A 27,001-nucleotide genomic window follows, 5' to 3' on the forward strand; every position below is an offset into this window, starting at 1 on the left:
GACAGAATTCTTCGTCGAATGCAACTTGTTGCGAGCAAATATGTTGAGGATAAGTGCCCAAAAAATGAGTGACATTTTTTACGCGATTTTTCGTATGGATTTGTATTTTGGCTATAACTCTCGATCTGGCCAATTTCAAATAGAAAAGAATGGGACAGGATTCTGCGTCGAATGCAGCTTGTTGTGAGCAAATCGGTTGAGAATAAGTGCCCGAAAAATGAGTGACATTTTTTACGTGATTTTTTCGTATGAATTTGTATTTTGGCCATAACTTCTGATCCCATAGTCCGATCTGGCCAATTTTCAATAGGAAACAATGGGACAGGATTCTGCGTCGAATGCAACTTGTTGCGAGCAAATCGGTTGAGGATAAGTGCCCGAAAAATGAGTGACATTTTTTACGCGATTTTTTCGTATGAATTTGTATTTTGGCCATAACTTTTGATCCCATAGTCCGATCTGGCCAATTTTCAATAGGAAACAATGGGACAGGATTCTGCGTCGAATGCAACTTGTTGCGAGCAAATCGGTTGAGGGTAAGTGCCCGAAAATGAGTGACATTTTTACGTGATTTTTTCGTATGAATTTGTATTTTGGCCATAACTTCTGATCCCATAGTCCGATCTGGCCAATTTTCAAAAGGAAACAATGGGACAGGATTCTGCGTCGAATGCAACTTGTTGCGAGCAAATCGGTTGAGGGTAAGTGCCCGAAAAATGAGTGACATTTTTTGAGTAGTTTTGCGCACACACACACACACACATACACACACACACACACACACACACACACAGACATCACCTCAATTCGTCGAACTGAGTCGATTGGTATATAACACTATGGGTCTCCGGGCCTTCTATAAAAAGTTTGTTTTTGGAGCGATCATATAGCCTTTACCGTATACTTAGTATACGAGAAAGGCAAAAAGGCAAAAAAATAAACTTTGGCCATATCTGTTTAATACCGATCTGTTTAATTTTCAATACGAAACAATGGAACAAGATTCTGCGTCGAATGCAACTTGTTGCAGGCAAATCGGCTAAAAGTAAGTGCCTAAAAAATGAGTGAGAATTTTTCTTGTCAACAAATGTATTTTGGCCATTACTTCGAATTCCATAGTTCGATTCGACCAATTTTCAATACGAAACAATGGGACAGTATTTCGCGTCGATCGGAACTTGTTGCGAGCAAATCGGTTAAGGATAAGTGCCTGAAAAATGAGTGAGAATTTTGTACGTGTTTCTCATGTGAAAAAGTGGATTTTGGCCATAACTTCGAAACCCATAGTCCGATCTGTCCAATTTTCAATACGAAACAATGGGACATGATTCTGCGTTGAATGAAACTTGTTGCGAGTAAATCAGCTAAGAGTAAGTATCTAAAAAGTGAGTGAGAATTTTTGTTGTAAAAAAATATATTTTGGCCATAACTCCGAAACCCACAGTCCGATTCGGCCAATTTTCAATACGAAACAATGGGACAAGATTCCGCGTCGAATGCAACTTGTTGCAAGCAAATCGGTTAATGATAAGTGCCTGAAAAATGAGTGAGATTATTTTGCGCACACACATACACACACACATACACACACACACATACACACACACAGACATCACTTCAATTCGTCGAGCTGAGTCGATCGGTATATAACACTATGGGTCTCCGGGACTCCTATAAAAAGTTTGTTTTTGAGCGAACATATAGCCTTTACGTATACTTTGTATACGAGAAAGGCAAAAATGGTATAATTTTCGATCCCATAGTCCGATATGGCCAATTTTCAATAGGAAACAACAGGACAGGATTCTACGTCGAATGCAACTTGTTGTGAGTAAATCAGTTAAGGATATGTGCCCGAAAATGAGTGACATTTTTACGCGATTTTACGTATGAATTTGTATTTTGGCCATAACTTTCGATCCCATAGTTCGATCTGGCCAATTTCAAATAGGAAACAATGGGACAGGATTCTACGTCGAATGCAATTTGTTGCGAGCAAATCGGTTGAGGATAAGTGCCCGAAAAATGAGTGACATTTTTTACGCGATTTTTTCGTATGAATTTGTATTTTGGCCATAACTTCTGATCCCATAGTTCGATCTGGCCAATTTCAAATAGGAAACAATGGGACAGGATTCTGCGTCGAATGCAACTTGTTGCGAGCAAATCGGTTGAAGATAAGTGCCCGAAAAATGAGTGACATTTTTTACGCGATTTTTTCGTATGAATTTGTATTTTGGCCATAACTTCTGATCCCATAGTCCGATCTGGCCAATTTCCAATAGGAAACAATGGGACAGGATTCTGCGTCGAATGCAACTTGTTGCGAGCAAATCGGTTGAGGATAAGTGCCCGAAAAAGAGTGACATTTTTTACGCGATTTTTTCGTATGAATTTGTATTTTGGCCATAACTTTTGATCCCATAGTCCGATCTGGCCAAATAGGAAAACAATGGGACAGGATTTTGCGTCGAATGCAACTTGTTGCGAGCAAATCGGTTGAGGGTAAGTGCCCGAAAAATGAGTGACATTTTTTGAGTAGTTTTGCGCACACACACACACACACATACACACACACATACACACACACACACACACACACACACACACACACACACACAGACATCACCTCAATTCGTCGAACTGAGTCGATTGGTATATAACACTATGGGTCTCCGGGCCTTCTATAAAAAGTTTGTTTTTGGAGCGATCATATAGCCTTTACCGTATACTTAGTATACGAGAAAGGCAAAAAGGTAATTTAGCCATAATTTCCTATCCCATAGTCCGACCTGGGCAATTTCCAATAGGAAATAATGGGAAAGGATTCTGCGTCGAATGCAGTTTGTTGCGAGCAAATCGGTTGAGGATAAGTGCCTGAAAAATGAGTGACATTTTTTACGCGATTTTTACGTATACAATTGTATTTTGGCCATAACTTCCGATCCCATAGTCCGACCTGGCCAATCTCCAATAGGAAACAATGGGAAAGGATTCTGCGTCGAATGCAATTTTTTGCAAGCAAATCGGTTGAGGAAAAGTGCCTGAAAAATGAGTGACATTTTTTACGCGATTTTTACGTATAAATTGTATTTTGGCCATAGCTTCTGATCCCATAGTCCGACCTGGCCAATTTCCAATAGGAAACAATGGGACAGGATTCTGCGTCGAATGCAATTTTTTGCAAGCAAATCGGTTGAGGAAAAGTGCCTGAAAAATGAGTGACATTTTTTACGCGATTTTTACGTATAAAATTGTATTTTGGCCATAACTTTCGATCCCATAGTCCGACCTGGCCAATTTCCAATAGGAAACAATGAGAAAAGATTCTGCGTCGAATGCAATTTGTTGCAAGCAAATCGGTTGAGGATAAATGCCTGAAAAATGAGTGACATTTTTAACGCGATTTTTACGTATAAAATTGTATTTTGGCCATAACTTCTGATCCCATAGTCCGACCTGGCCAATTTCCAATAGGAAACAATGGGAAAGGATTCTGCGTCGAATGCAATTTGTTGCAAGCAAATCGATTGAGGATAAGTGCCTGAAAAATGAGTGACATTTTTTACGCGATTTTTACGTATAAAATTGTATTTTGGCCATAACTTCCGATCCCATAGTCCGACCTGGCCAATTTCCAATAGGAAACAATGGGAAAGGATTCTGCGTCGAATGCAATTTGTTGCAAGCAAATCGGTTGAGGATAAGTGCCTGAAAAATGAGTGACATTTTTTGCGTCGTTTTGTGCGCACACACACACACACATACACACACACACACACACACACACACACACACACACACACACAGACATCACCTCAATTCGTCGAACTGAGTCGATTGGTATATAACACTATGGGTCTCCGGGCCTTCTATAAAAAGTTTGTTTTTGGAGCGATCATATAGCCTTTACCGTATACTTAGTATACGAGAAAGGCAAAAAAAGGTTGGTTTTGGTACATAACATTTGTGGGGGCCCGCCCCCCCCTCCCCCTTAATCCAGCCCTGGTTGCCTAATCTACAAAGTTTTTCAGGGATATGAAACCATCATGTGGAGAAACCTTCAAGTTTAGAATTCATCCGCAAGGCGGCGCTAGTGTATATGAGAGATCAGTTTGGTTCGATATCTCGGGATCTGTGGGATTTGAAAAGTTGCCGGGGAAATCATTTCTGCTGCAGAGAGGAATAAGAAACACGCAAGCAAAAGTAATCCAACTAGAGTGCCGTCTATTTCTAAACCCACATCTAGAGATGTCGTAAATTAATCGATTACTGCGATAATCGATTAATTTTGAATCGATCATTACCTAACGATTAATCGATTCAATAATCGAGAGAGATCGAGAGTAATCGATTTGTTACTAATCGATTAATCAGGATTTTACGACATCATAAGGATGTCGCAAATTAATTGATTACTTCGATTAATCGATTCATCGTTGTAATAATCGATTAATTTTGAATCGATTATTATCCAACGATCAATCGATTCAATAATCGACAGGAATCGAGAGTAATCGATTAGTTACTAATCGATTAATCGGGATTTTACGTCATCTCTACCCATACCCACATACTCGGCGCTACGAACGGACACACAAAAGATACCTAGTAGTCCGGTAGCGAACGAACCGTACCAAGCAAAAGATCCGAAGATCCGAACAACTCTCAGTTCCGCTCATGTCGTCGTCCAGCTCGAAATTGCTGTGACATGGAAGCGAGAGCTGCGCTACCAGCTCAGATCCGTGCGACACGGATCTCGATTCGGATCAGTCGCGACCGATTCTAGCGAACCGTGTGGTTGTGGTTCAAACGAACCGAACTGGGAGCTGTGTCTTGCACGGAGCGGATCTTTTGCTTGCGACGGGTTTTCCCGCCAGCATACTGCTACATGTGCATTCTGTCTGTTTGTAGCACCGTGCTCTGTATTTTTTACTCACTTGTATTAGTTCTCGCGCATTTCGGGAACCAATATTTCTATACACGCTTAAGGTCATTCACACAATTTTGTGTTTCGTTCACACAAAACGGGCCTAACCTGGAACAACACATATTATGAGTAACTGCCATGTTACTCATTTTAGTGTAATTGACGGTTAACGATTTTTGATGAGTTCATTTCACACAGTGAGAGAGCGGTCGGAAAACGGACCTAACCTCAATTATATTTTTTCATGTAAATTGAAAATTATCGCAACATTTTTATACTATTTCAGAGGAGTCCCCATTTGTTTCGATATGACCAAACTAAAGTGCGATGTTTACAAACATATATAGTCGCACATTTTAGTTGTATCGTATCGAAACATAACGAAAATCCACAAAAAAGTCATTTTCGTTACGGTGCATGCCGGACGCAACCGCCATCATGGCGATCAAAATGGACTTGAACGTTCGAAGCAAAGTTTCTTACACATATTAAAAGAATAAAAGACATTACACAACGACTGTGCATGTCTTACACATAATTTTCACACAGATTGCTATTCTCTCGTGTCATCGTCGTCATGTGTGAAAATTATTCATGCGATGTGTAATTTACTTTAAGCGTGTAGATGAATGGGCTCGCTTGTATGAAACTACGTCAACTACACTGAACCAATACCTCCTCCTCATACCGACTGACAGTTGATTTGCTCCCGCCCTTTAACGAAAATAATTTGTTTTCCGAATGACAACCATTCGATTTCCCCTCCCGCTGGCAAACTACTGCGAAGACTATGCGAATGACGGTCATCTCATTACCGTTGCATATGGAGAACGGTTGCCAGATGATATGCGGATGGATTGTGTCTGATTGAGGCATGATTTTTGGTTGATTTTAATCTATGAATGAGCTTTATTTCATAGTTGAATGGAAAAATAAATTATTTAATTTCGGATGATTGTTTTAGCACATAAATAATAATTATAGATGAAATAAAAATAATTATCGCCAAGTTTAAAACATTTTTATTATTAATGAATGATAATTGAAAATGAACAATTGAATCGGAAAAAATATTACAGCTCTCGGTGAAACGCACTTAGTAGGGTAAAGTGCCCAATAGTGGACCCCCAACCAATAGTGGACCCTCCAGCAATTTTTGCCTTATTACTTCACAATGTCAACATTTTGCTATGAAATTCTATTGGGAGAACCTACCTTACAGTCCTATGATTTGATTACATGCATTGGAAATGCTATGGAAAGTAAAATTAGATGATTTTTTACAATACTATAAAAAATAAACTCGAGAGTGACCATTATAGGAATATTTTGGGGGGTCCATAATAGGGAAGAAGAACGTCCCGAAACGGGACATGAAAATCAAATGAAGTGTCGACTATAGGGAAGCAATTTCCTATTATGGACCCCCAAGGGGACTACTATAGGACGAATTCAGTTAGACTTTAAAATGTTAATTTCAACGAATAACGTCGTGTATTTGGGTGTTTTATGTATGTATCGTGAAGAGGGGATGCAGAGCTTGTTGTTAGATATTAAGCAGACTTAATACGTTGAAAATTTCTAAGCCTTATGACAGGAAGAGCAAAATTCCGCTACTAGGGGGTCCACTATTGGGCATTTTACCCTATGCTCATACTACTTTGGACCACTTTATGCTCGGCACGTTTTGGTGGCCAACATCTAGCTTTGCGGCTCCACGACATATTCACACTGATTCTGGCGTCGATAGTTTTGTCCGAGGTTTTGTCGAATCTCGCAGCTGGTCAAATCTGGCAAATGCGATAACGGTAGCAGATCACTGCGAAATTTGAGAAAATAATTAGCTTCTTTATAAATTAATCATGAAATACGTTAGTATTTACCAACTTACCTTTATAAATAACTGAGGAATTAGAAATCGCAAAAACGATTTGTGTTTCTCGCAACAATCAGCAACTATTTTTTCGCTTACACGATATGAATACTTTGCAACAACTGCAGTTTTCTGGAACAAACTTATTAATGGAAAAATGGCAACCATTTACCAAATCAGCCAGCAGCAGTATAAAAAACATTCGAGAATCGTATGACTGTCGTCATAGGGCAAGATCAAAACAATTATCATCCGCTTACCGAATGACGCTATACAGTATCAGAGCGAAGACAGAAAATTGAGTCGTTTGTCACCCAATGTTTGTATGAAAATCAACTTTCTTTCAGATGATTTTCATACGAATATTATGCATGCGGCGGTCGCTCTGTTCTCTCATATGATAACGGGAGGAGATAATTATAAGAAAGCTGGAATTACAATTCAGTCGATGTAAGGATGAGCATTGGGTTCAGTGTACGCATGGTTAGAAGCGCGCGCAAACAAGGCATTGATTTACTGCACCAAGTATGAAGAGAAAACTTATGACACGTGATATACATATGGTTCATATACATATCAGAAACTAGGGACTGTATTATTCAAATTAACGATTTGAGAAACGTAACTTAGAATTATGAATAGAAAATAATGTTGAGTTAGTTTTTGTATAGAAATAAATGTGATGATTCTGAATGAACTCCTATTTAAAATTAGACGGTCAGAAAAAGCGTAATGAATGTTATTAGTTTAAAATTGTAGGTTTTTCAATATAAATCATTACCTCACTATAGCTTACACGCAGCGAAATTTTGTATGATTCAACTAATCAAAATTATTTTTGAGGCAATAATCAACCTATTGTTGAATTGAACAAAAAATATTGTTAAAACTACAATATTCTCTGTTTGAATTAACAAAATAATTATCATTTCAACAATATTTCTTTTTGATTTCAACTTGCATGAATTCCTATCAGTGTGTATATTTTTAAGTGTACTTTTGATTACCGGTCCATATTGGCAAAAATAAAACGAAATTTAAACAGTTATTTCTTCAAATTGGTGAAATAAGCAATAAAAAACTACAGATTTTCTTTCCCGAGAGTTTTTCAATGGACGACAGGTGAAACATCAAATTTATTTCCCAAAAAATTTTAATATAAATCAATTCTTCTTCCATTGTTTACAGAGGATTTATGAGAATAACGATGCCAGGCAGCATAAATCGACACCAACAATCATGGAGGACGTATGTTTTGGAACGGAACCATGTTACAGTGTGTTTATTATAGGCGGTATTCATATTTTGTAAAATTATTTTCAAGGTAGAATCAAATAAATTGCTGCAGTATGTATACTGAATGGTTATATTATTTCTGTTTATTTCTTTTGATTTATAAAAGGTAATTTTGGTAGAACAAGTTATTATTTCAACAATAATTATTGTTAAATCAATTACGTTTGTGTAATTGAATCAAAAGCATATTCATGATTGTTCTAACAATAATATTGTTGAAACAACAATCATGCAGCTCAAATCATGATTGTAGAAACAACAATATTCTGGATTGATTCAAAATGAAAATATTATTAGCCCTGAGCTAACAATATTTATTGTTGAATTCAAACCGAAATATTGTTGATTCTACAATATATTTTTCTGCGTGTAACATTTTAAAAATGTCAAAGTGAGGTAAATAGATGACAGATGAATGAATGAATGACAAATATTTTTCAAATTTTCAAAGAATAATTAAATTTAAAATAATAAAATTAACAATTATTTTTTAATATATGTAGCATTAAAGAACTGAAGAGCTGATCTAAGGAGCTGACTCTTTTCAATAAGCTAAACGGATCAGATCCGCTCACTGCAATAAGCTGTTTTGCCCATCTCTAACACAAAAGGCCGTGGGTTGAATACCAGCCGCGTTCCATTCTCCCCTTTTTGTATTTTTCTCTATATTTCGCATGTTCTAGCAATCAGGAGCTGCAAAGAGGAAAAAATGTAACTTTATATGCATCTAAGCAATCGCCGTTACGAACTGTCAAACGCATCCAGCAGCTTTTTGTGTAAAAGTATTGGAATCCTATAAAAAATATATTTTATGACCTTTGTTTTACGAACAATGTTTCCCTTTGAAACGCATTCTAATACTCCACATCTCGATAATAAAGGGACCATCGAGATAGAGAGAGATCGAGGAATGGAAAGAAAATTGAAATAGGTACTATTTTTTTAAGCTTTTTGCTATGAAAAATGAGAGATATCGAGATAGGAGGTTATCGAGACGTAGAATGCCCAAATATATGTAGATTGAAGGGACAAAGGAAACCATCGACATATCGCGATACAGAACATCGAGATGTAGAGAGTCGATTGTATAACTGGACAGCATAATATTAAACAATCATGAATATGTATTTTATTCGTCGTCTTCTTCTATGGCTCTACATTCCCACTGAAACTTGGCCTGCTTTTCAACTTCGTATTCTATTAGCATTTTCTCAGTTATTAATTTAAAGCTTTTCTATGCCCGCCATTGCATGAGTGTGTCTTATGTGGCGAGTACAATGGATACACTATGTCCAGGTAGTCGAAAATGTTTCCCACCCGAAAACATCCTAGACCAGAAAGAGAATCGAACTCACCATCACAGATCTATTTTTTTTGTATTATGCATTTTATTATAGATCTAAAAACCATTACGGAACTAAGGAAACAAATTCTTGAATTGGATACACTTTCATTGCACTAAGGAAAGTCTTCACGGAACAAGGTTATTCCGTTCAAAATCTATGATCATTGATCAACTGTGATGAAAAGAAGAACAAGAGTCAAAACAATGAAAAAAACAGCGTCTTTACAAGTCTCATCTCAGGCTAGAACAGCAAATGGACTTCCATATAGTTTCCATTTCTATCCTATAACTTCAACTTGACTATTCTTGCAATAACATGGCGGCGGGCTGAACAAGAAATGCGATTTCTCGTCAGCTATTCCCAAAAAAAATGAAATGGTTTAGTGGACTGCAGGCTTAAGATCATCGACAGAAATTATTTAGAAAAAATCGGGATGCTCTAAGAAAGCGCACAGTGTTACTTTTTGCCGATTTCGTGCGCTTTTTTAATAGCATCGTTTCTGTTGATTTTTTCGCTGTAGTTTGTTTGGAGAAGACGTTAGATATGAAAAGCACCTTCTTTTGAGAAAATATTTGAAATGATTAATCCACCTAAAAGTGAGATATTTTTTTTCATTTTGTGCCAAAACAAGTTGCACGATTCTAAAACGCGCTTAGAAAAAAAACACATTTTTTCAAATAACTATTCAATTTTAAGAGACACAGAACTTCGCAATGTTCTACAAAAACTTGTATTTTTGTTAGACAAACAACTTTGTAGAAGGTGGTAAAAGTGCCTAAAACATAGAAAAAAAATTATGCTAAAAGAAACTGATTTTAGCAACCTTTACACAAAAAACGTAACATATCTCGTACTATATAAGCCATATGTATGGGGTGTCTTTCGCAAATGCATGGATAAGAAAAAAAAAATCTCATTTTCAGGTGGATAAAACATTTCAAGGATTTTCTGTTTTTCATATCTAACGTCTTCTCCAAACAAACTACTGCAAAAAAATTAACAAAAACGATGCCCATGGAATCGGCAGAAGGCAACACTGTGCAGCGGTTCTCAACCTGGGGTACATGTACCCCTGGGGGTACCTCGGACAAAAATGCATAATGGCGGATGTATTACAATTCCAATAAAACTTATTGGTGAAGTTTTGATATTATTTCTATTCTAATACTTTGTATTGTACATAATATGCATGGCGATTGGTAAATCAAAGACTTTTGAATCCTGTTCACCCCTAACAGTAGAGTGTATGAACGGCTGTGGGTCAAAAGATCATTAGGACAAAACGTCAGGTGAACAAATTAAAAAAATCTTCAATGTAATCTACCTGATGGAGACAAAATGGTAAATAATATTATTCTGAACTAAAATCCAGAATCTAAAGGTTCGGAAGCCTTTATTTGAGAGACATGAAGGCCTTTCCGAAAAGCTCAGTTGCTTCGTTGCAAGAAGCTTGGCAGCCTCCTTTCAAGAGGCTTGGAAGTCTCCATTTAAAAAGCTCGAAAGTCTCGTAGTAAGAGGCTCGGACACCTCCTTTCACCTTTCACCTCTTTTTCGGAATCCAAGAGGCTCGGAAGCCTCCGTTCAAGAGACTCGGGAGCCTTTTTTCAAGAGACTCGAAAGCTACCTTTCAAGAGGCTCTCAAGCATTCTTTCAACATGCTCGGAAGCCTCATTTAAGGCTCAGAAGGCTCCTTTCAAGAGGCTCAAAAGCAGCCTTTGTGAGACTCGATAGCCTTCTTTCAAGACGCTCGGAAGCCTCATTTCAAAAGACTCGGAATCCACTTTTCAAGCGGCTCTGAAGCATTTTTTCAACAGGCTCGAAATCCTCCTTTAAGGTTCAGAAGCCTCCCTTTAAGAAACTCGGAAGCCTCCTTTCAAGATACTTGGAAGCCGCCTTTCAAGAGCCTCTGAAGCATTCTTCCAACAGGCTCGGAAGCCTCCTTCAAGGCTCAGAAGCCTCCTTTTAAGAAGCTCGGAAGCCGTCCTTTACGAGGCTCGGTAGCCTCCTTTCAAGAAGCTCGGAAGCCTCCTTTCAAGAAACTCGGAAGCCTCCTTTCAAAAGGCTCGAAAGCCTCCTTCTAAAAGGCTCAGAAACATCCCTTCAAGAAGCTCAGAAGCCTCATTTTAAAGAGGCTCGGAAGACTCCAAAAGTCCTTAAAGTCTTGTAGGAAGCTTGATGTATAAATTTAAATTGAACAGTTCCACGGAAAACAAAAAAATCATACAACTTTTTGGAGAGCCATAAGAGTTTTCAGGTCCGTTTTAAATATATCTTATGAGTTACGCTTATTTTCATTTACAGCGAAAAAATAGGAGGTACCACAATGATAGAAGAATAAGTTTGAATGGATACCTCTCAAGAAAAAGGTTGAGAACCACTGCTCTAGGACAAGTTTTACAAAATAACAGTTTTTACGGACGTTCTGAACTCTAAGATCACCGACAGAAATGGTTTAAAAAAAATTACGCTGCTCTTGAATTAATTTCACAAAATGATCGTTTTTACGGACGTTCCGGATGAGAGAAAACTGTGAATTAACTCCCAGGTAATTGTCAGAAATGATTTAGAAAAAGTCGCGTTACCTCAGGATGAATTATTCAATTAATCGGTAATTAAATATCCCCGTGCACCTGATTCTTTTATTTAGTTATATTTACTCGAGCCTTATATCGAATCCCTTTTGATATCATCTAAATTAATAAAGAACTAGTTTTATGAGTGTGTGCTGATTTGGTGCAAATTGGTCAAAATATCTCACTTTTACTCCATGTGTTGTACTTTTTACAACAGTGCGAATTAGAGATGAGCAAGCCTAGGGCTGAAAATCTTTTATAATAAAGACAAAAAACAACAGTGTGAGTCCCGGGAGGGTAAAAGGTATAAAAATTGTAGCACAGAGAAACGGACGTCGTTTCTCTTAGAACAAAATACAATCAGAATCATCGTCACGGAAACATTTTCGCCTAATGCTAACTTCACTATAGATGGACAAGCGGCAACCAGGTGGGGGAAGTGAGCAAACGTCAAACACAAACAAAAGCTATGGAAGCGCCATCAGTGGCCGATCGACTAACTACAAAAAATCGAACTCACCGTTAAAAACCCAGATTAATCCACCTAGCACCTAGTGATGGCACCTTTCTCGTTTCTTTCGAGTGAGTAATTTCTACGCACTTTTGGTATCAAAAAAAGTATTTTGGTCATAACTTATGAGCCCATAGCCCGATCCGGCCAATTTTCAATACAAAACAATGGGACAAGATTCTGCGTCTAACGAAACTTGTTGCGAGCAAATCAGCTAAGAGTAGGTGCCTAAAAAGTGAGTGAGAATTTTTCTTGTAAGAAAATGTATTTTGGCCATAACTCCGAAGCCCAAAGTTCGATTCGGCCAATTTTCAATACGAAACAATGGGACAGAATTCTACGTCGAATGCAACTTGTTGCGAGCGGTTAAGGATAAGTGCCTGAAAAATGAGATAGATTATTTTGCGCACACACATATACACACACATACACTAACATAGACAGACATCACTTCAATTCGTTGAGCTGAGTCAATCGGTATATAACACTATGGATCTCCGGGCCTCCTAAAAAAAGTTCGGTTTTGAAGCGAACATATAGCCTTTACGTATACTTTGTATACAAGAAAGGCAAAAATAAACGATGGAACATAAATAAATAAATAAATCCTACGCCTTTGCTCGCAAAGCATCGGTCTATAATATTGGATTATCGTGAGGTTAATATTCTGAATCTGACAATGATTATTCTCTCATAATTAGCTTAGCAACTATTTTGATAAGCTTTCCTGTTGATTTATAGTATTGTGACTAATCTCATATGATGATAAAATCGGTTAGTGCCACAATTATGATTTTGCTCTCTTCTTTTCTATTTATAGGAATGTCCCGATGGCGTGGTGCACGAAGATAGTTTTAAGGACATTTATGCAAAATTTTTCCCTCATGGAAGTGAGTATATTTTATGTGGTTTAGTGGCATTCGAACTGAAGTTATCCAATATTAACGGTGAACCTCGTTTCAGATTCCAGCCTTTATGCACACTATGTGTTCAAAGCGTTTGATGTTAATTGTAATGGATCCATTACTTTTCGGGTAAGTGATAATGATTGATGTTCATAAATAATAAAAAGAAAATACACTCGATTCTGTTTTTACACGGATTTTTTTTACACAGCCTTGCTCCATTTTGCATGATTCGTCGAGAAATCATAAAACTTTTTTTACACGGATTTTCAAATTTTGAACTGAAAACTTTTTTTTACACGGAACACATCCCACGTGTAAAAAAAATAATCGGATGTGAATCGAGCATCATTTCAATGTAAACAACTAACTGAAGTTCCATATGACGACTTACCACTGCAGGAATAATGAACAACGAACGTACGAATGAACGCACGATTTTTTGAGAATCCTTCTTCCAGACTTTATCAGCTCAGATATGCTATAGATAATTCCTCTCTCTGACAACTCTGGAGATTTTTTCCCGCACAATTTTTGAGGAAATCTACTCCCGTGAATTATACCTGAGCAGCTCATATGTTACACAGATATCACAGTAACTTATACTCATTTATTTGGTTTTTGATATCTAATTGACCTAACTGTGGTCTTAATGAACTTATAAATTCTAAATAGATCACACAGATCACAATAACAGGTTTCATCAAGGGTTTCACTAACAATAATATAAGATTTAATGTAATAAATAATACAGCACAATTTATACAGCCACACATAGTGAAATAGAGTGCGTTAATTTACTGCGCAAAGCGAAAACTATCGATGATTATTTGAACGTTATTTGAACGGTTAATAAACTCGCGATATCAAATACCGTTTGGCCAAGTGGAACTACTAAGTGCCAACATTTTCCACTTATCTTTCAGAATGATCTTGAAAGAAACATAATCTAGGGTTTTGTCATATACATGCTTAGGAACTAATGTAAGGGTTCATCCACAAATTACATAACGCCAAAATTGATCACTTTCAACCCCCCATCTCTGTAATGCTTTTGGTAAGGAAAGGTTTGAAAATGTGTAGGCCGCAACGCTCAGACAGATACCCACCCACCCCCTAAAGCGTTATGTAATTGGGTTTTCTACCAGATTTCACATTCACTCGAAGAAATCCGTTTCTAAGAGTTTTAGGGATTCCTTTGTCCAGAAGTTCTGAATATTTGATAATACATTTCCTAGAATTTCTGATTGGGGAATTTCTGTGAATTTCTTCTGCTCTTCTTTGTTGGCATTACATCCTAATTTGAAAATTGCTATATTGCAGCTTAGTGTTCATTAAGCACTTCCACAGTTATTAACTACGAGGTTTTTGAGCCGCTTCATCATTTCTGCATTCCTGTGTGATAAAACTAATATGATAATGCTCAAAGGCAGAGGGAAGCATCATAAAACCTACATCGTACCATGAAATGAATCCAGTCACTTTCAGCATGGCCTTGCTTTGTAGCCACCAGGCTAAGAAAGGCCCAACTCAGAATTTTTGCTAGTATTTTTACTACGAATTACACTCCCTCCCGGAAGAACTATTGAAGAAATTCATAAAGAATTTCTGGAGAAATCACTGGAGAAAATTGTAAAGAAATTCCTGAATTTTTTTTCAAAGGAATCTTAAGAAAATCTGCTCATGGTATTTCTGAAGGAATTCCTGGAGAAGTTTATAAGGAATTCTTGAAGAAGTTCCTGGAGGGATTCTTGGGTGACTTACGAAAAAATGCTTAGGTACTTAAATATTCTGGAAGTTTCAAAAGAATTCTTTGGAAGTTTCAAAGATTTTTCTCATGTAGTATACAGTGTTAAAATTAGCAGCGTACTTTATATATTTTATGCTTTTATTGCACGAGAAATGCAGACATTTAAATTGCTTGAACTGTTTGAAGGAAAATTTTGAACCACGCCGATCGAGCCGCCGCCGCCGTCGCCGAAAACAACCGCGGCCCTTGGACAAAAATGGAAAAATCGAAATCGAAATGATATTAACATATGCTTCAATTATTCTGTATGCGCATTAGTATCTTTGTGAGGTCACTGGGACGATCAAAACAACTCATGTTTGGGAAAATTTCCATCGCTGAAAGTGGATGATTTATCACCTGTTAGTGAAAAGTATCTTTTCCATTGCCTAAGTTTTCGAACGGTACCTTTCACTGTGAAAATCGATATGGAAAGCGTAAAATCAAGTAAGTAAGATCCAATTAAATGTGTTTCAGTGGGACATATTTCGATCATTGTGATAAGTGAAGCTTCCAAGTCTTGGGCATGAAGTTATATAGGAAGAAATAATCTACAACTTTAAATAGCTTTTAAAAAAAGTATGTACATCAAAACACATCTCTGAAAATCGCACCAGATCTCACTTATAGTATTTTTAAGAGAATGGAAGTGATTCCAGCTGCTCTTATTTGCTCTATTAATAGGTGTTAAAGATTTTCTAGATGATACTCTTGCGCTCAATAACATGGATATAGACAATCAATAGCTTTCCGTTAATCCGTCCTAACGAAAAGCTCGTGTGTTGAAGTTTCTGTCTGATTTATATAATCCAGAAGATTTCTCCGAGGAACTTGAGAAAGAACTAAAGCAGTTTTGCAAAATCTTTTGTTTGAGAATTGATCAAAAATGGTTAAAGAGCTTTCGATCATCCGAGAAATTCGAGAAGCAAAACTCTCTGATTGTCTTCGTTGGTAAATCTTCCTCGCAATCCGAAAATAAATATTGAAGGAATTGCCGAGTCTTCATTCAACATCGCGAAGAGTAGACCTCAAAAACCGTTTCAGGAATGTTCGAATAAAACCAAGAAACTACGTGTTGAAGACCTTATCAATAAAAATGAACCATTTGCGGCCAATATATCAAGTAGCTCAAGCGCAAATCATGAAAAGGTAATGACAGCGACACAAGTAAAGGCGTTATACATTGACTTGAGTTTATCCGACAGAAAGTACAATCTGCTTCAAAATACTTTAAACGAGGTGCATGTAAATCTGCATCCTAGCCTTTACGCGTTGAAAAAGGAAAAAAAATCATTCCTAAACAGGTTTCCGCGTCTGAAACGTCCGCTGAGGTTAATTTGCAAGACCTGATGAATTGTACCTCGCTAAGCATTATGCAGAAATTTTCGGTGGAGAGCTCAAGGACGGTGAAACTTGTATGGAAATAGGGTTTTGATGGACGCAAAAGACATAGCACCTACAAACCTAAAATTTCGTAGGATAAGAGCCCAGATAGGAGTCTGTTTGTTGCTCTACTGCCCATGATTTCATAGTTGACGTATCAACCATTTGAAATGTCAGCAAATTTCCTTCATTCTGATAATGATCCCAATCACCACGCGTACGCTGGCTTCTTCCCCTCTGTTACTAACTTCATAATAAGATGATATGATTGTGCATATACCAAAGAGCCATGGCTCCGTAAAGAGTTATACACGCCTGAGCCTACCAAATAAACAAACTTGAAAAGTAATATAAAAATTCCAATGATTTCTGATGCTGTCGTTAAAAAACAATCCCTCAAATCATTACTAAGGATATTCTGATTCTATAGTATAAAACCCAACTTAATTCACCGAGTGGTGATACTGCCTTTCTCGCATTTAGCCAAGACACCAACCTTATATGGCGTTGATATGGTTCGATGTACCATTTTCTTTATAACTTTCAAACGCAACGGTCGAACGCTTTAAAATTCAATAGTGGCTTTGCCCTCTGTCGAATGAAACTTGTTGCGAGAAAATCGGTTAAGAATTACTATATGAAAATTTGCCTAATGTTTTTCTAAGCTTTTGTGCACACACCCACACATTCACATACACACATACATACACACGGACAGACAGACATTTGCTCAGCTCTTCGAGCTGAGTCGATTGATATATAACACTATGGGTCTCCGCTTCTATAAAAAGCTCGTTTTCGAAGTGAAATGATAGCCTTTCGGTACAACTTTGTTGTACGAGAAAGGCAAAACATGAGAGCTGGCGTTTACGTCACTTATGAGATGATCAATTGGAAATTGGTCAATTGTTGTAATAAAAACTGTTATCATACCACATTATCATATCACATATTTTTCGTAAAAAGATCCTGGTTCTTAGATGCATATCGTCAAATCTGGCGTTTACGGCATTTATGCAATTATCTGTTCAACATAGGTCAATTACGCAAATAGTAGTTTTTTTCATAAGTGACAATTTTCCCAAAATGATCTCGATTATACGAAGCGTATAATATGTTATGAAATTTGGCGTTTACGCCCCTAATGCAATTATCAATTTAACATAGGTCAATAATGCAAATAGTAGAAAAACTAGTTTACAATCATTTTCCCAAAGACACCATTGAGTTAAAACGTGTAGAATGTAAGCTATGATTTTTGTCCCGTAGTTCCATACGTTCGAAGCACTGTGCGGCGTGACGCCGGCTAAGCCGCCGCCGCCGTTAGAAAAAGGCAGTCACGCCGCCGCCGATTCAGAGTAGATCGGCGCACAGGTCTACTCGCAAAATAGACCATTTGCATGATTTTATTTGCTATCATGCGTGTTCAACGCCGAAAAAAATCAGGAAAAATTTAGAAACAGAACAATTGGCTCCAATTTGTTTTATTATTGGTGTGGGTACATGTTCTGAATTCAAGGAGCAGCAACTCTATGATAAATACAAAGAAAAATATTGCGTGGATATAGTTTGTTAAAGTTTCACTTTTTTCGTCAGATTTTTATTTATGTTTTTATTAGGGTTTTAAATTACGCGGCTTTTTTCCTCAGAATACTGCTACTACCATCCTTGAAAAAAAAATCACGACTTCAAAATTCTACAAACCACTTCAACAATAAATTCATATCGAATCCTCAAGAATTTTTCTTAGCCGAACCACTGTTCTCTGCATTTTACCAAACACTAACCCTTGAATCGATGGAGAAAACGCATGGTTGGTTGGCGCCATATTTCATGATTAATAGCGTGATCCTTTGGCAACTCGCACCATGTCAACGTGAACGGAGGGAGAATAGCATTTATGCGCAAAACCGTTCATTGAGAGTTTCATAGACGTTTCGAAAGGACTTTCTCAGGTTTTCCTTACTTCGGTTTCCATGCTATGGATCCATATCAGACAACTCACTTCTATAAAGCGGCAGCTTGCAAACACTTTGCTCTAGCAATAATGCCACATCTACAACGCCGCGCCGGCATGGACGATAATGATGGCAGAAAATCCACAACCCTGTTGATACTCGATATATGAACGGGTAATAGGCAGCAAGGTTTCCTGCCTGTCTGTTTTGGATTTTTTCCGATTGTCACGCGAATATGCTGTCGTGTGTAAGAAGACTGAGGGAAATATTTATGTTTGAAAGAAAAACCCAGCTGCGTGGTGCTTTCAAAGCTTTTTTGCCACATCAGTTATATGGTTTACTGCCTGTGTAAATAGAAGTGGTTTAGGCGTTGATTGTAAAAAGTTTGTAAGAAATACCATGTCGAGAGTAAGTGGGTATTTGTAGTTTACACCTATAGCTAATTATTTTATTATTATTATCGTCACGCAGTCAACATAGAGTCCCACTTTTAATTGATAAATCCAAACTACTTGCGGTGTTCCCCCTTCTTATATGATGATTATTTAGAACTTTTATACATCAGTTTGTTGGTTGATTTTATGATTACTTGACCGATCCTCCATAATTGTGTCTAATTCTCGTTTTGAAGGGCAATGATGCACTCCAGATACTAAAAGAGATGCCCGTTTCATGAAAATCAGAATTCAAAAATAAAAATGCGTACTTTAAACTCGAATTTGCTTTGACGAAGCCGTGCTGTTGCCATCTGGTGGAGACGGACGTGTGCGTGAAGAGACGTGTTTCAACATGGTGAAAATAGAAAGTATGTTTTAAAATGCTTTAAAATGTTATTAACAGTGATATACTGAAAACTTTTAAATACGTATAGGGTTAGAATTTTGGAGAACTATATGTTAGGCTACTTAACAACACATGTTTTTTAGACAAAATAATTCAACTTTCGTGTTGCTAATCTGAAAGTAAATTAGATTTCTAACCAAAAAAACTTAACTATTTTCGGCTAAAATGTGTTGTAATGTTTTAATAAGGGTGAAATAAAAAAGCCGGACCCCATTTTGTTTAGGCGCTGCCGTCAGGGCCAATTACGCATGTTGTAACATGTTGAACCAACATACAATTACACTAACCCACTGACCTACGATGTACCATGCATCTCCACGCACTTGTTCATACCAGAATGCTGACAAGTTGAAGCGTGGTGCGTTGTTCCATGGGAGCTGCAAGCGCCTAAATGAGTTTTCCGTTAACAGATTATAACCACTTTTTGAAATGTGACTTTTGAGATTTTTACAATTTTGGAATGACATCATCTTACTATGTTACCGTTTAGTTCTATTGGAAATTGAGATGATTTTGAGCATGAGCATTATGACCGCACAATTCGTAGTTGCTACTCCGTGATTGACTAGAACTTGCGAAATTGTACAGAGAACACAATAAAAGGGGCTTGGGACTAGCTACCCATTCTCAATGTACACGTTTCGGGAGCTCAAATATCTAAAGTCAATAACGGCGCCGGCCACGTCCTTACGGTCATATAGGAAGGGGAGGATTGTTAGTCCGACTCTCGTTGCTACTAGAGACCGAGAACACCTCTGCATCTCCACGATTGTCTTGGGATAGGATATCGTTTTAGTTACAAAGTATAATTTATCTGGATTCACTTCGGTAAGTGATGCGATCTATGGGGTGGGACATAACACTCTCGCTGTCTGAAACTTTCACTTTCTGATTTATTCACTCACCCGCGCAAAGCAGAACAAAATTACGAAGACCGGCCGATCGTTGTGCCTTCCGCACAAAGCAAAACTAAACTTCGATGACCGGCCGATCCGCTTACTGGAGAAACACGACCGGACAAGAAACAAACTTTCACTTTCTGATTTATTTACTCACTCGCACAAAGCAAAACTAAACTTTGACGACCGGTCGATCCGCTGACTGGAGAAACGCGACCGGAGAAGAAACAAACTTTCACTTTCTGATTCATTTACTCACCCGCGAAAATCAGAGCAAAATTACGGCGACCGGCCGATCGTTTTGCCTTCCGCACAAAGCAAAACTAAACTTCGACGACCGGCCGATCCGCTTACTGGAGAAACACGACCGGATAAGAAACACACTTTCACTTTCTGATTTATTTACTCACCCACACAAAGCAAAACTAAACTTTGGCGACCGGTCGATCCGCTGACTCGAAACAAGAGCCAACACGCACTGAACTAATTAACTTTACTACCGGCAGCGCAATGCAAAACACAAAATTTCGGCAAATCGCGTGATCGTTCGGCCGTCCGAAACAAGAGCCAACACGCACTGAACTAATTAACTTTACTACCGGCCGCGCAATGCAAAACACAAAATTTCGGCAAAATGCGCGATCGTTCGGCCGTCCGAAACAAGAGCCAACACGCACTGAACTAATTAACTTTACTACCGGCCGCGCAATGCAAAACACAAAATTTCGGCAAATCGCGTGATCGTTCGGCCGTCCGAAACAAGAGCCAACACGCACTGAACTAATTAACTTTACTACCGGCAGCGCAATGCAAAACACAAAATTTCGGCAAATCGCGTGATCGTTCGGCCGTCCGAAACAAGAGCCAACACGCACTGAACTAATTAACTTTACTACCGGCCGCGCAATGCAAAACACAAAATTTCGGCAAAATGCGCGATCGTTCGGCCGTCCGAAACAAGAGCCAACACGCACTGAACTAATTAACTTTACTACCGGCCGCGCAATGCAAAACACAAAATTTCGGCAAATCGCGTGATCGTTCGGCCGTCCGAAACAAGAGCCAACACGCACTAAACTAATTAACTTTATTACCGGCCGCGCAATGCAAAACACAAAATTTCGGCAAATCGCGCGATCGTTCGGCCGTCCGAAACAAGAGCCAACACGCACTGAACTAATTAATTTCACTGCCGGCAGCGCAATGCAAAACACAAAATTTCGGCAAATCGCGCGATCGTACGGCCGTCCGAAACAAGAGCCAACACGCACTGAACTAATTAATTTCACTACCGGCCGCGCAATGCAAAACACAAAATTTCGGCAAAATGCGCGATCGTTCGGCCGTCCGAAACAAGAGCCAACACGCACTGATCTAATTAATTTCACTACCGGCAGCGCAATGCAAAACACAAAATTTCGGCAAATCGCGCGATCGTTCGGCCGTCCTGGAACGTACACACGGTCAAGCAGTTTGACCAACATTGACTCCACCTCTCGTTTATTCAAACATCCATCAAAATTCATCAACAGCGACACTAACAATCAATTTATTCGACCAACAATATCACACACGAACGACCGAAGCGCCAACTTAAGCACCAACCATCAAAAAATATATGGGGGTTTGAGCAACTTCACTACAAATGCTCAAACATGTTCGGCGAACCTTGACTCCACCCCGACAACTCAAACCAAAATCAAACCGTTTTATTTTTTTCCAACCGAGCCGCCAACTGTCAAATGGTTGTTCGAACAACTTCACACACGTTCAAGCAAAGCAGCAACCGAAGGGTTTTCGTGGGGGCGGAGTCAATGTTCGTCAAACTGCTTGACTGGTGTGTACGTTGCATCCGAAACAAGAGCCAACATGCACTGATCTAATTAATTTCACTACCGGCAGCGCAATGCAAAACACAAAATTTCGGCAAATCGCGCGATCGTTCGGCCGTCCGAAACAAGAGCCAACACGCACTGATCTAATTAACTTTACTACCGGCCGCGCAATGCAAAACACAAAATTTCGGCAAATCGCGCGATCGTTCGGCCGTCCGAAACAAGAGCCAACACGCACTGAACTAATTAATTTCACTACCGGCCGCGCAATGCAAAACACAAAATTTCGGCAAATCGCGCGATCGTTCGGCCGTCCGAAACAAGAGCCAACACGCACTGATCTAATTAACTTTACTACCGGCCGCGCAATGCAAAACACAAAATTTCGGCAAATCGCGCGATCGTTCGGCCGTCCGAACCAAGAGCCAACACGCACTGAACTAATTAACTTTACTACCGGCCGCGCAATGCAAAACACAAAATTTCGGCAAATCGCGCGATCGTTCGGCCGTCCGAAACAAGAGCCAACACGCACTGAACTAATTAATTTCACTGCCGGCAGCGCAATGCAAAACACAAAATTTCGGCAAATCGCGCGATCGTTCGGCCGTCCGAAACAAGAGCCAACACGCACTGATCTAATTAACTTTACTACCGGCCGCGCAATGCAAAACACAAAATTTCGGCAAACCGCGCGATCGTTCGGCCGTCCGAAACAAGAGCCAACACGCACTGAACTAATTAATTTCACTACCGGCCGCGCAATGCAAAACACAAAATTTCGGCAAATCGCGCGATCGTTCGGCCGTCCGAACCAAGAGCCAACACGCACTGAACTAATTAACTTTACTACCGGCCGCGCAATGCAAAACACAAAATTTCGGCAAATCGCGCGATCGTTCGGCCGTCCGAAACAAGAGCCAACACGCACTGAACTAATTAATTTCACTGCCGGCAGCGCAATGCAAAACACAAAATTTCGGCAAATCGCGCGATCGTTCGGCCGTCCGAAACAAGAGCCAACACGCACTGAACTCTCTATTGGAAATTGAGATGATTTTTCATAAAAAATCGAAGAACTTCCTCATGAAAATTCAAAACAATTACTTGTGAAAACTCTTAGATTTCTAAAGAAAGAAATCTTTCCAGGAGAAATCTTTGGATGAATCCTAGGACAAATCCCAGGTTTAGAAAATACTCCTGGAGTAATCCTAAATGGAATATCTCAAGTAACTCATGAAGGTATCCAAGGAGGAACTCTTGAAAGAAACTGCTGCACGATCCCCATAATGAACTGCCAAGGGAATCCCATACATTGACTGAGACAATAAAACGAGATAAATTTGCTGATTTTTCGGTGTTATTGAGGGTATCGAATGTCAGCAAAGTAGTTAAGTTTTCCATAATTATGTAGGTTTAGAGAAGGAACTTTTTCGCTAAACATATTACATGCATTTCGCGAGATTCACGGGAAATCTCTTCTTTGCTATCTTCCGACAGGATCTTCTAGTAACTCTATCAACACTGCTACGAGGCTCCGTATACGAACGGTTACGATGGACGTTCCGTCTGTACGACATCAATAATGACGGCTGCATCAGCCGAGCGGAGCTAGGCGAAATCGTGATGGCAGTACACGAGCTGATGGGCCGGAGGCCCAACCACCCAGAGGATGAAGTAAAAGCACGGGAACAGGTTAAAACAATATCTATGGGGCAAATGGGGCTTTCCAATTTTAACTGGTTACTCTTGGCAGGTGGACCACGTCTTTCGGAAGCTGGACCTGAATCAGGATGGAATCATAACGATGGAAGAGTTTCTGGAGGCCTGTCTCAAAGACGATGTGGTTACAAAATCTCTGCAAATGTTCGACACCTGCCTTTGATGACCGTCCTCCGACAGCGTGTTTGCTGCACCGAAGAAGGACTCGGACCGTTTTTCTTTGATTCATTTGTAGGCAGAAAAATACTCAAAATGAGATTAGGTGCATCAAGCAGAATTAAGCATAACATTAACCGTGCTCGCTCAAAAATGCATTATGACCTCGATTCACTGATACGTATCTATTTCGTTCACTCATTTTGTTTTTCAATAATCAATCCAAAAGAAATGATTATACAAAAAATATAATTTTGAAATTTCATATCATGTTCCATACAAATCAAAGCAATATTATGTTATAAATGAATAATATAATATTGTACATAAATAACCGTAAATAATTTGGTAAGTTATTTTGTGATACAATCCTTTTAATGCTTTATCATGACAAAATTAAGAATAATGGATAAAGTATTATAAATGCCATGTAACGGATAACAGAAAATACATAAAACTTAACAGACATAACAATAGAACTAGGAACAGTTGAAAATTTTAGTCTATAGAAAAACTTGACGAGCTAAGCTTATAACATAGTGGTTGATCAAATTGATAGCCATGTAAAAGAACATTCCATCAGTACTTAGTTGGTACTGAGGTAAAATATTTAAAGTAGGTTTTAGAGCAAAACTGCAAACTTTAACAAAACAACGGAATTTTATTACTTTATTTTTCGAAACTAGATAATATATTCTTAGTAACCAAGGAGTTAGTTGACAATAGACAATCGTTTTGACAAAAATAATTATCCTAGGGTGAATAGCTAGCATGAATAGTGGATTGAGCTGGCCAGAAATACATGATAAGCATTAAACATCTCACTTACCAAATCAAGGGAATGTTTCATTACATAATCGCCAAACATGGTTAGTGGATTAATTTTTAAGGTGTTTTATTTGACGATAATATAGTGTCAAGATCTTTATTGAGAATACTGATTCAATTACCCTCATATCTTTTGAGAACAACATCCTATCACAAATGAGAAGTTGATGTTTCACGCATTAATTTTATAGTTTGTCTCAGACGTAATATTTGAATCTAACTTCAATCAATTTAACTACTTAGTATTCAAATTGAAAATTAAGCAAAACAAACACCAATTATATAAGTCTACTAGCAAAAAAATACAGCACTACTGAACTCTCTCTGGGTAATTGCAAAACTTAATAACATTTAGCCAAGTTAATTGTAATTTGCGAAACATCGGCAAGTAAACTCGCGTAAATGTGTTTTAATTGAGGTTCTATCTGTGCATTTTTGTACCTTTCGTAGTATTTAGATAATAATGCACAGCATAAATGCGTTTTAATGGTGTGCACATAGTTTAGCAATGTTTTATACTGCCCTTACTGAGCTCTCAAGTTAACCAATATTGGTCATTAGTTAAATGACTTTAGAAATTTTTGATTGAAACTCGGTAATTCTGCTCGATACAACATGAAAGAAATGTACATAAAGAACTAATAGGCGAGTATCGGCAGTATAAAGCCCTAGCAAAATGTATCTAATCAAAGCAAGATAATATGGATCTTTAAACTGAAATTCTGCAAAGATTCTCCACTAGTATTCTTACCATGTCTGGTGGAGCTAAGTTGACGAACAAAAAATTACAAGTCTGCCGAAAACAAAAACTCTCCGTTGAAACTGACATCACCATGCAATAATACTTCGGCCCTTCGGGATGATATTAGCTTAATTTGTTAATTGGTAAATTGATTATCTTTATACTCGCATAATGGCATGGAAAAAATATAAGTCAAAAACGTCTGAAGAATAGAACTTTCTAGAAACAAAAAGTCTACTTCACAAATAACTTTTTAGTAACTGAATCAAGGTAACGATCTGATGCGTTAATTCCGAGACACTCTTCATAAAATAAGTAAATCGTATGTTGATGTAGATTTGTTCATTCAGATAATTTGGATCAGTGAAGATGGGTAGGGCGGAATCCCTGTTTTTTGGGTAATTTTCAGATTATTTTTATATTTCGATTTATTTGGTGAAGACACACGAGTTTATTAAAGGGAAAACTTAACTTGTCAGCCTTCATGGACTCTCATTTTCTCGGGTAGTCATGCGGCTTCGACTGACAGCAATTATGCACGCAAAATAAACTAAAGAATTAAACAATGGCCAAGTAAACTTCAATTTAACAAATAAAATAAATCAAAATCAACGATCATTTATGGTTAACTTTCTCCTTTGCTATTTTGTTTGACAATATTTAATTTCAACAGTGGGAATGGGACCGTAACAAACCGACAAATGGCAACTAAGCCTAATCACGGTAAATTACTTTTACTAGAACTAAATACCGCAGAGTTTACCTTGCAAAATTATTTTTCGCACACATATTCTCAAACGAAGCAAATTAGGCTGTGTACCAGTGGCTATAGTACCAGTTGTCGCACTAGTGCTTTATATGCCAAATGGCCAATCACATCACCACAAAACAAGTTCCGATCAAAAAAGCATATTCATATGAAACGACCTTTGATCTCCCCCAAAACAAGCAAAGCGTAATTGTAAAAATTGAATTTGCTTAATTTTTGACGTCCTTTGCACCAGTTGTCGCACTAGTGGTCCCAATTTGGCCAATCCCATAAGAAAACAATGGGATTTGCCAAATTGGGAACCAAAATTAAGAATAGTGCCACAACTGGTGCATGCGTTCCTATTAGTCAATTTTTAGGATTATAACAAATTGTATTGTGGGTTTCACAGCTGTTCTAAGGAGCAGGAAGTGAAACCTTTCGCTTGATATATAAAGTCCACTTATTTAAAAAAATAGTTGTTCTCATGTATGACAACGATTGGTACACCCACCCTAACTGATTTTTTTTATTCATCGAAAATGCAAACCCGATTACGTCGTATAAAAAATATCGAAAAAGTTTTCCGACAAAAATCGTTCTCCTGTGGTTCTGATTCTGATTATTTTTGCCTTTCTCGTATATAAAGTATACGAAGAGGCTA

General features: G+C 38.2%; 1 protein-coding gene and 1 long non-coding RNA gene across 3 annotated transcripts in view; both read left to right on the forward strand.

Annotated features, from left to right (window-relative positions):
* The window catches only part of LOC134219998 (Kv channel-interacting protein 1-like), a 98,741-nt gene extending 73,627 nt beyond the window's left edge, over window positions 1-25,114 (forward strand). For both annotated transcript variants that reach the window (XM_062698919.1, XM_062698920.1), the window contains 4 exons: window positions 13,350-13,419; window positions 13,493-13,563; window positions 23,642-23,836; window positions 23,898-25,114. In XM_062698919.1, coding sequence (XP_062554903.1) covers window positions 13,350-13,419; window positions 13,493-13,563; window positions 23,642-23,836; window positions 23,898-24,026 — 465 coding nt within the window. In that variant the 3' untranslated portion in view covers window positions 24,027-25,114. The remainder of the gene's footprint in view (window positions 1-13,349; window positions 13,420-13,492; window positions 13,564-23,641; window positions 23,837-23,897) is intronic.
* On the forward strand, window positions 7,823-8,164 carry LOC134219999 (uncharacterized). Its single transcript, XR_009981736.1, has 2 exons — window positions 7,823-7,925; window positions 7,992-8,164. It is a non-coding gene; the product is annotated as an uncharacterized LOC134219999 (long non-coding RNA).
* Window positions 25,115-27,001: the final 1,887 nt, after the last annotated feature.

The sequence above is a fragment of the Armigeres subalbatus genome, chromosome 3 (assembly GCF_024139115.2).
Source record: "Armigeres subalbatus isolate Guangzhou_Male chromosome 3, GZ_Asu_2, whole genome shotgun sequence".
Classification (NCBI taxonomy): domain Eukaryota; kingdom Metazoa; phylum Arthropoda; class Insecta; order Diptera; family Culicidae; genus Armigeres; species Armigeres subalbatus.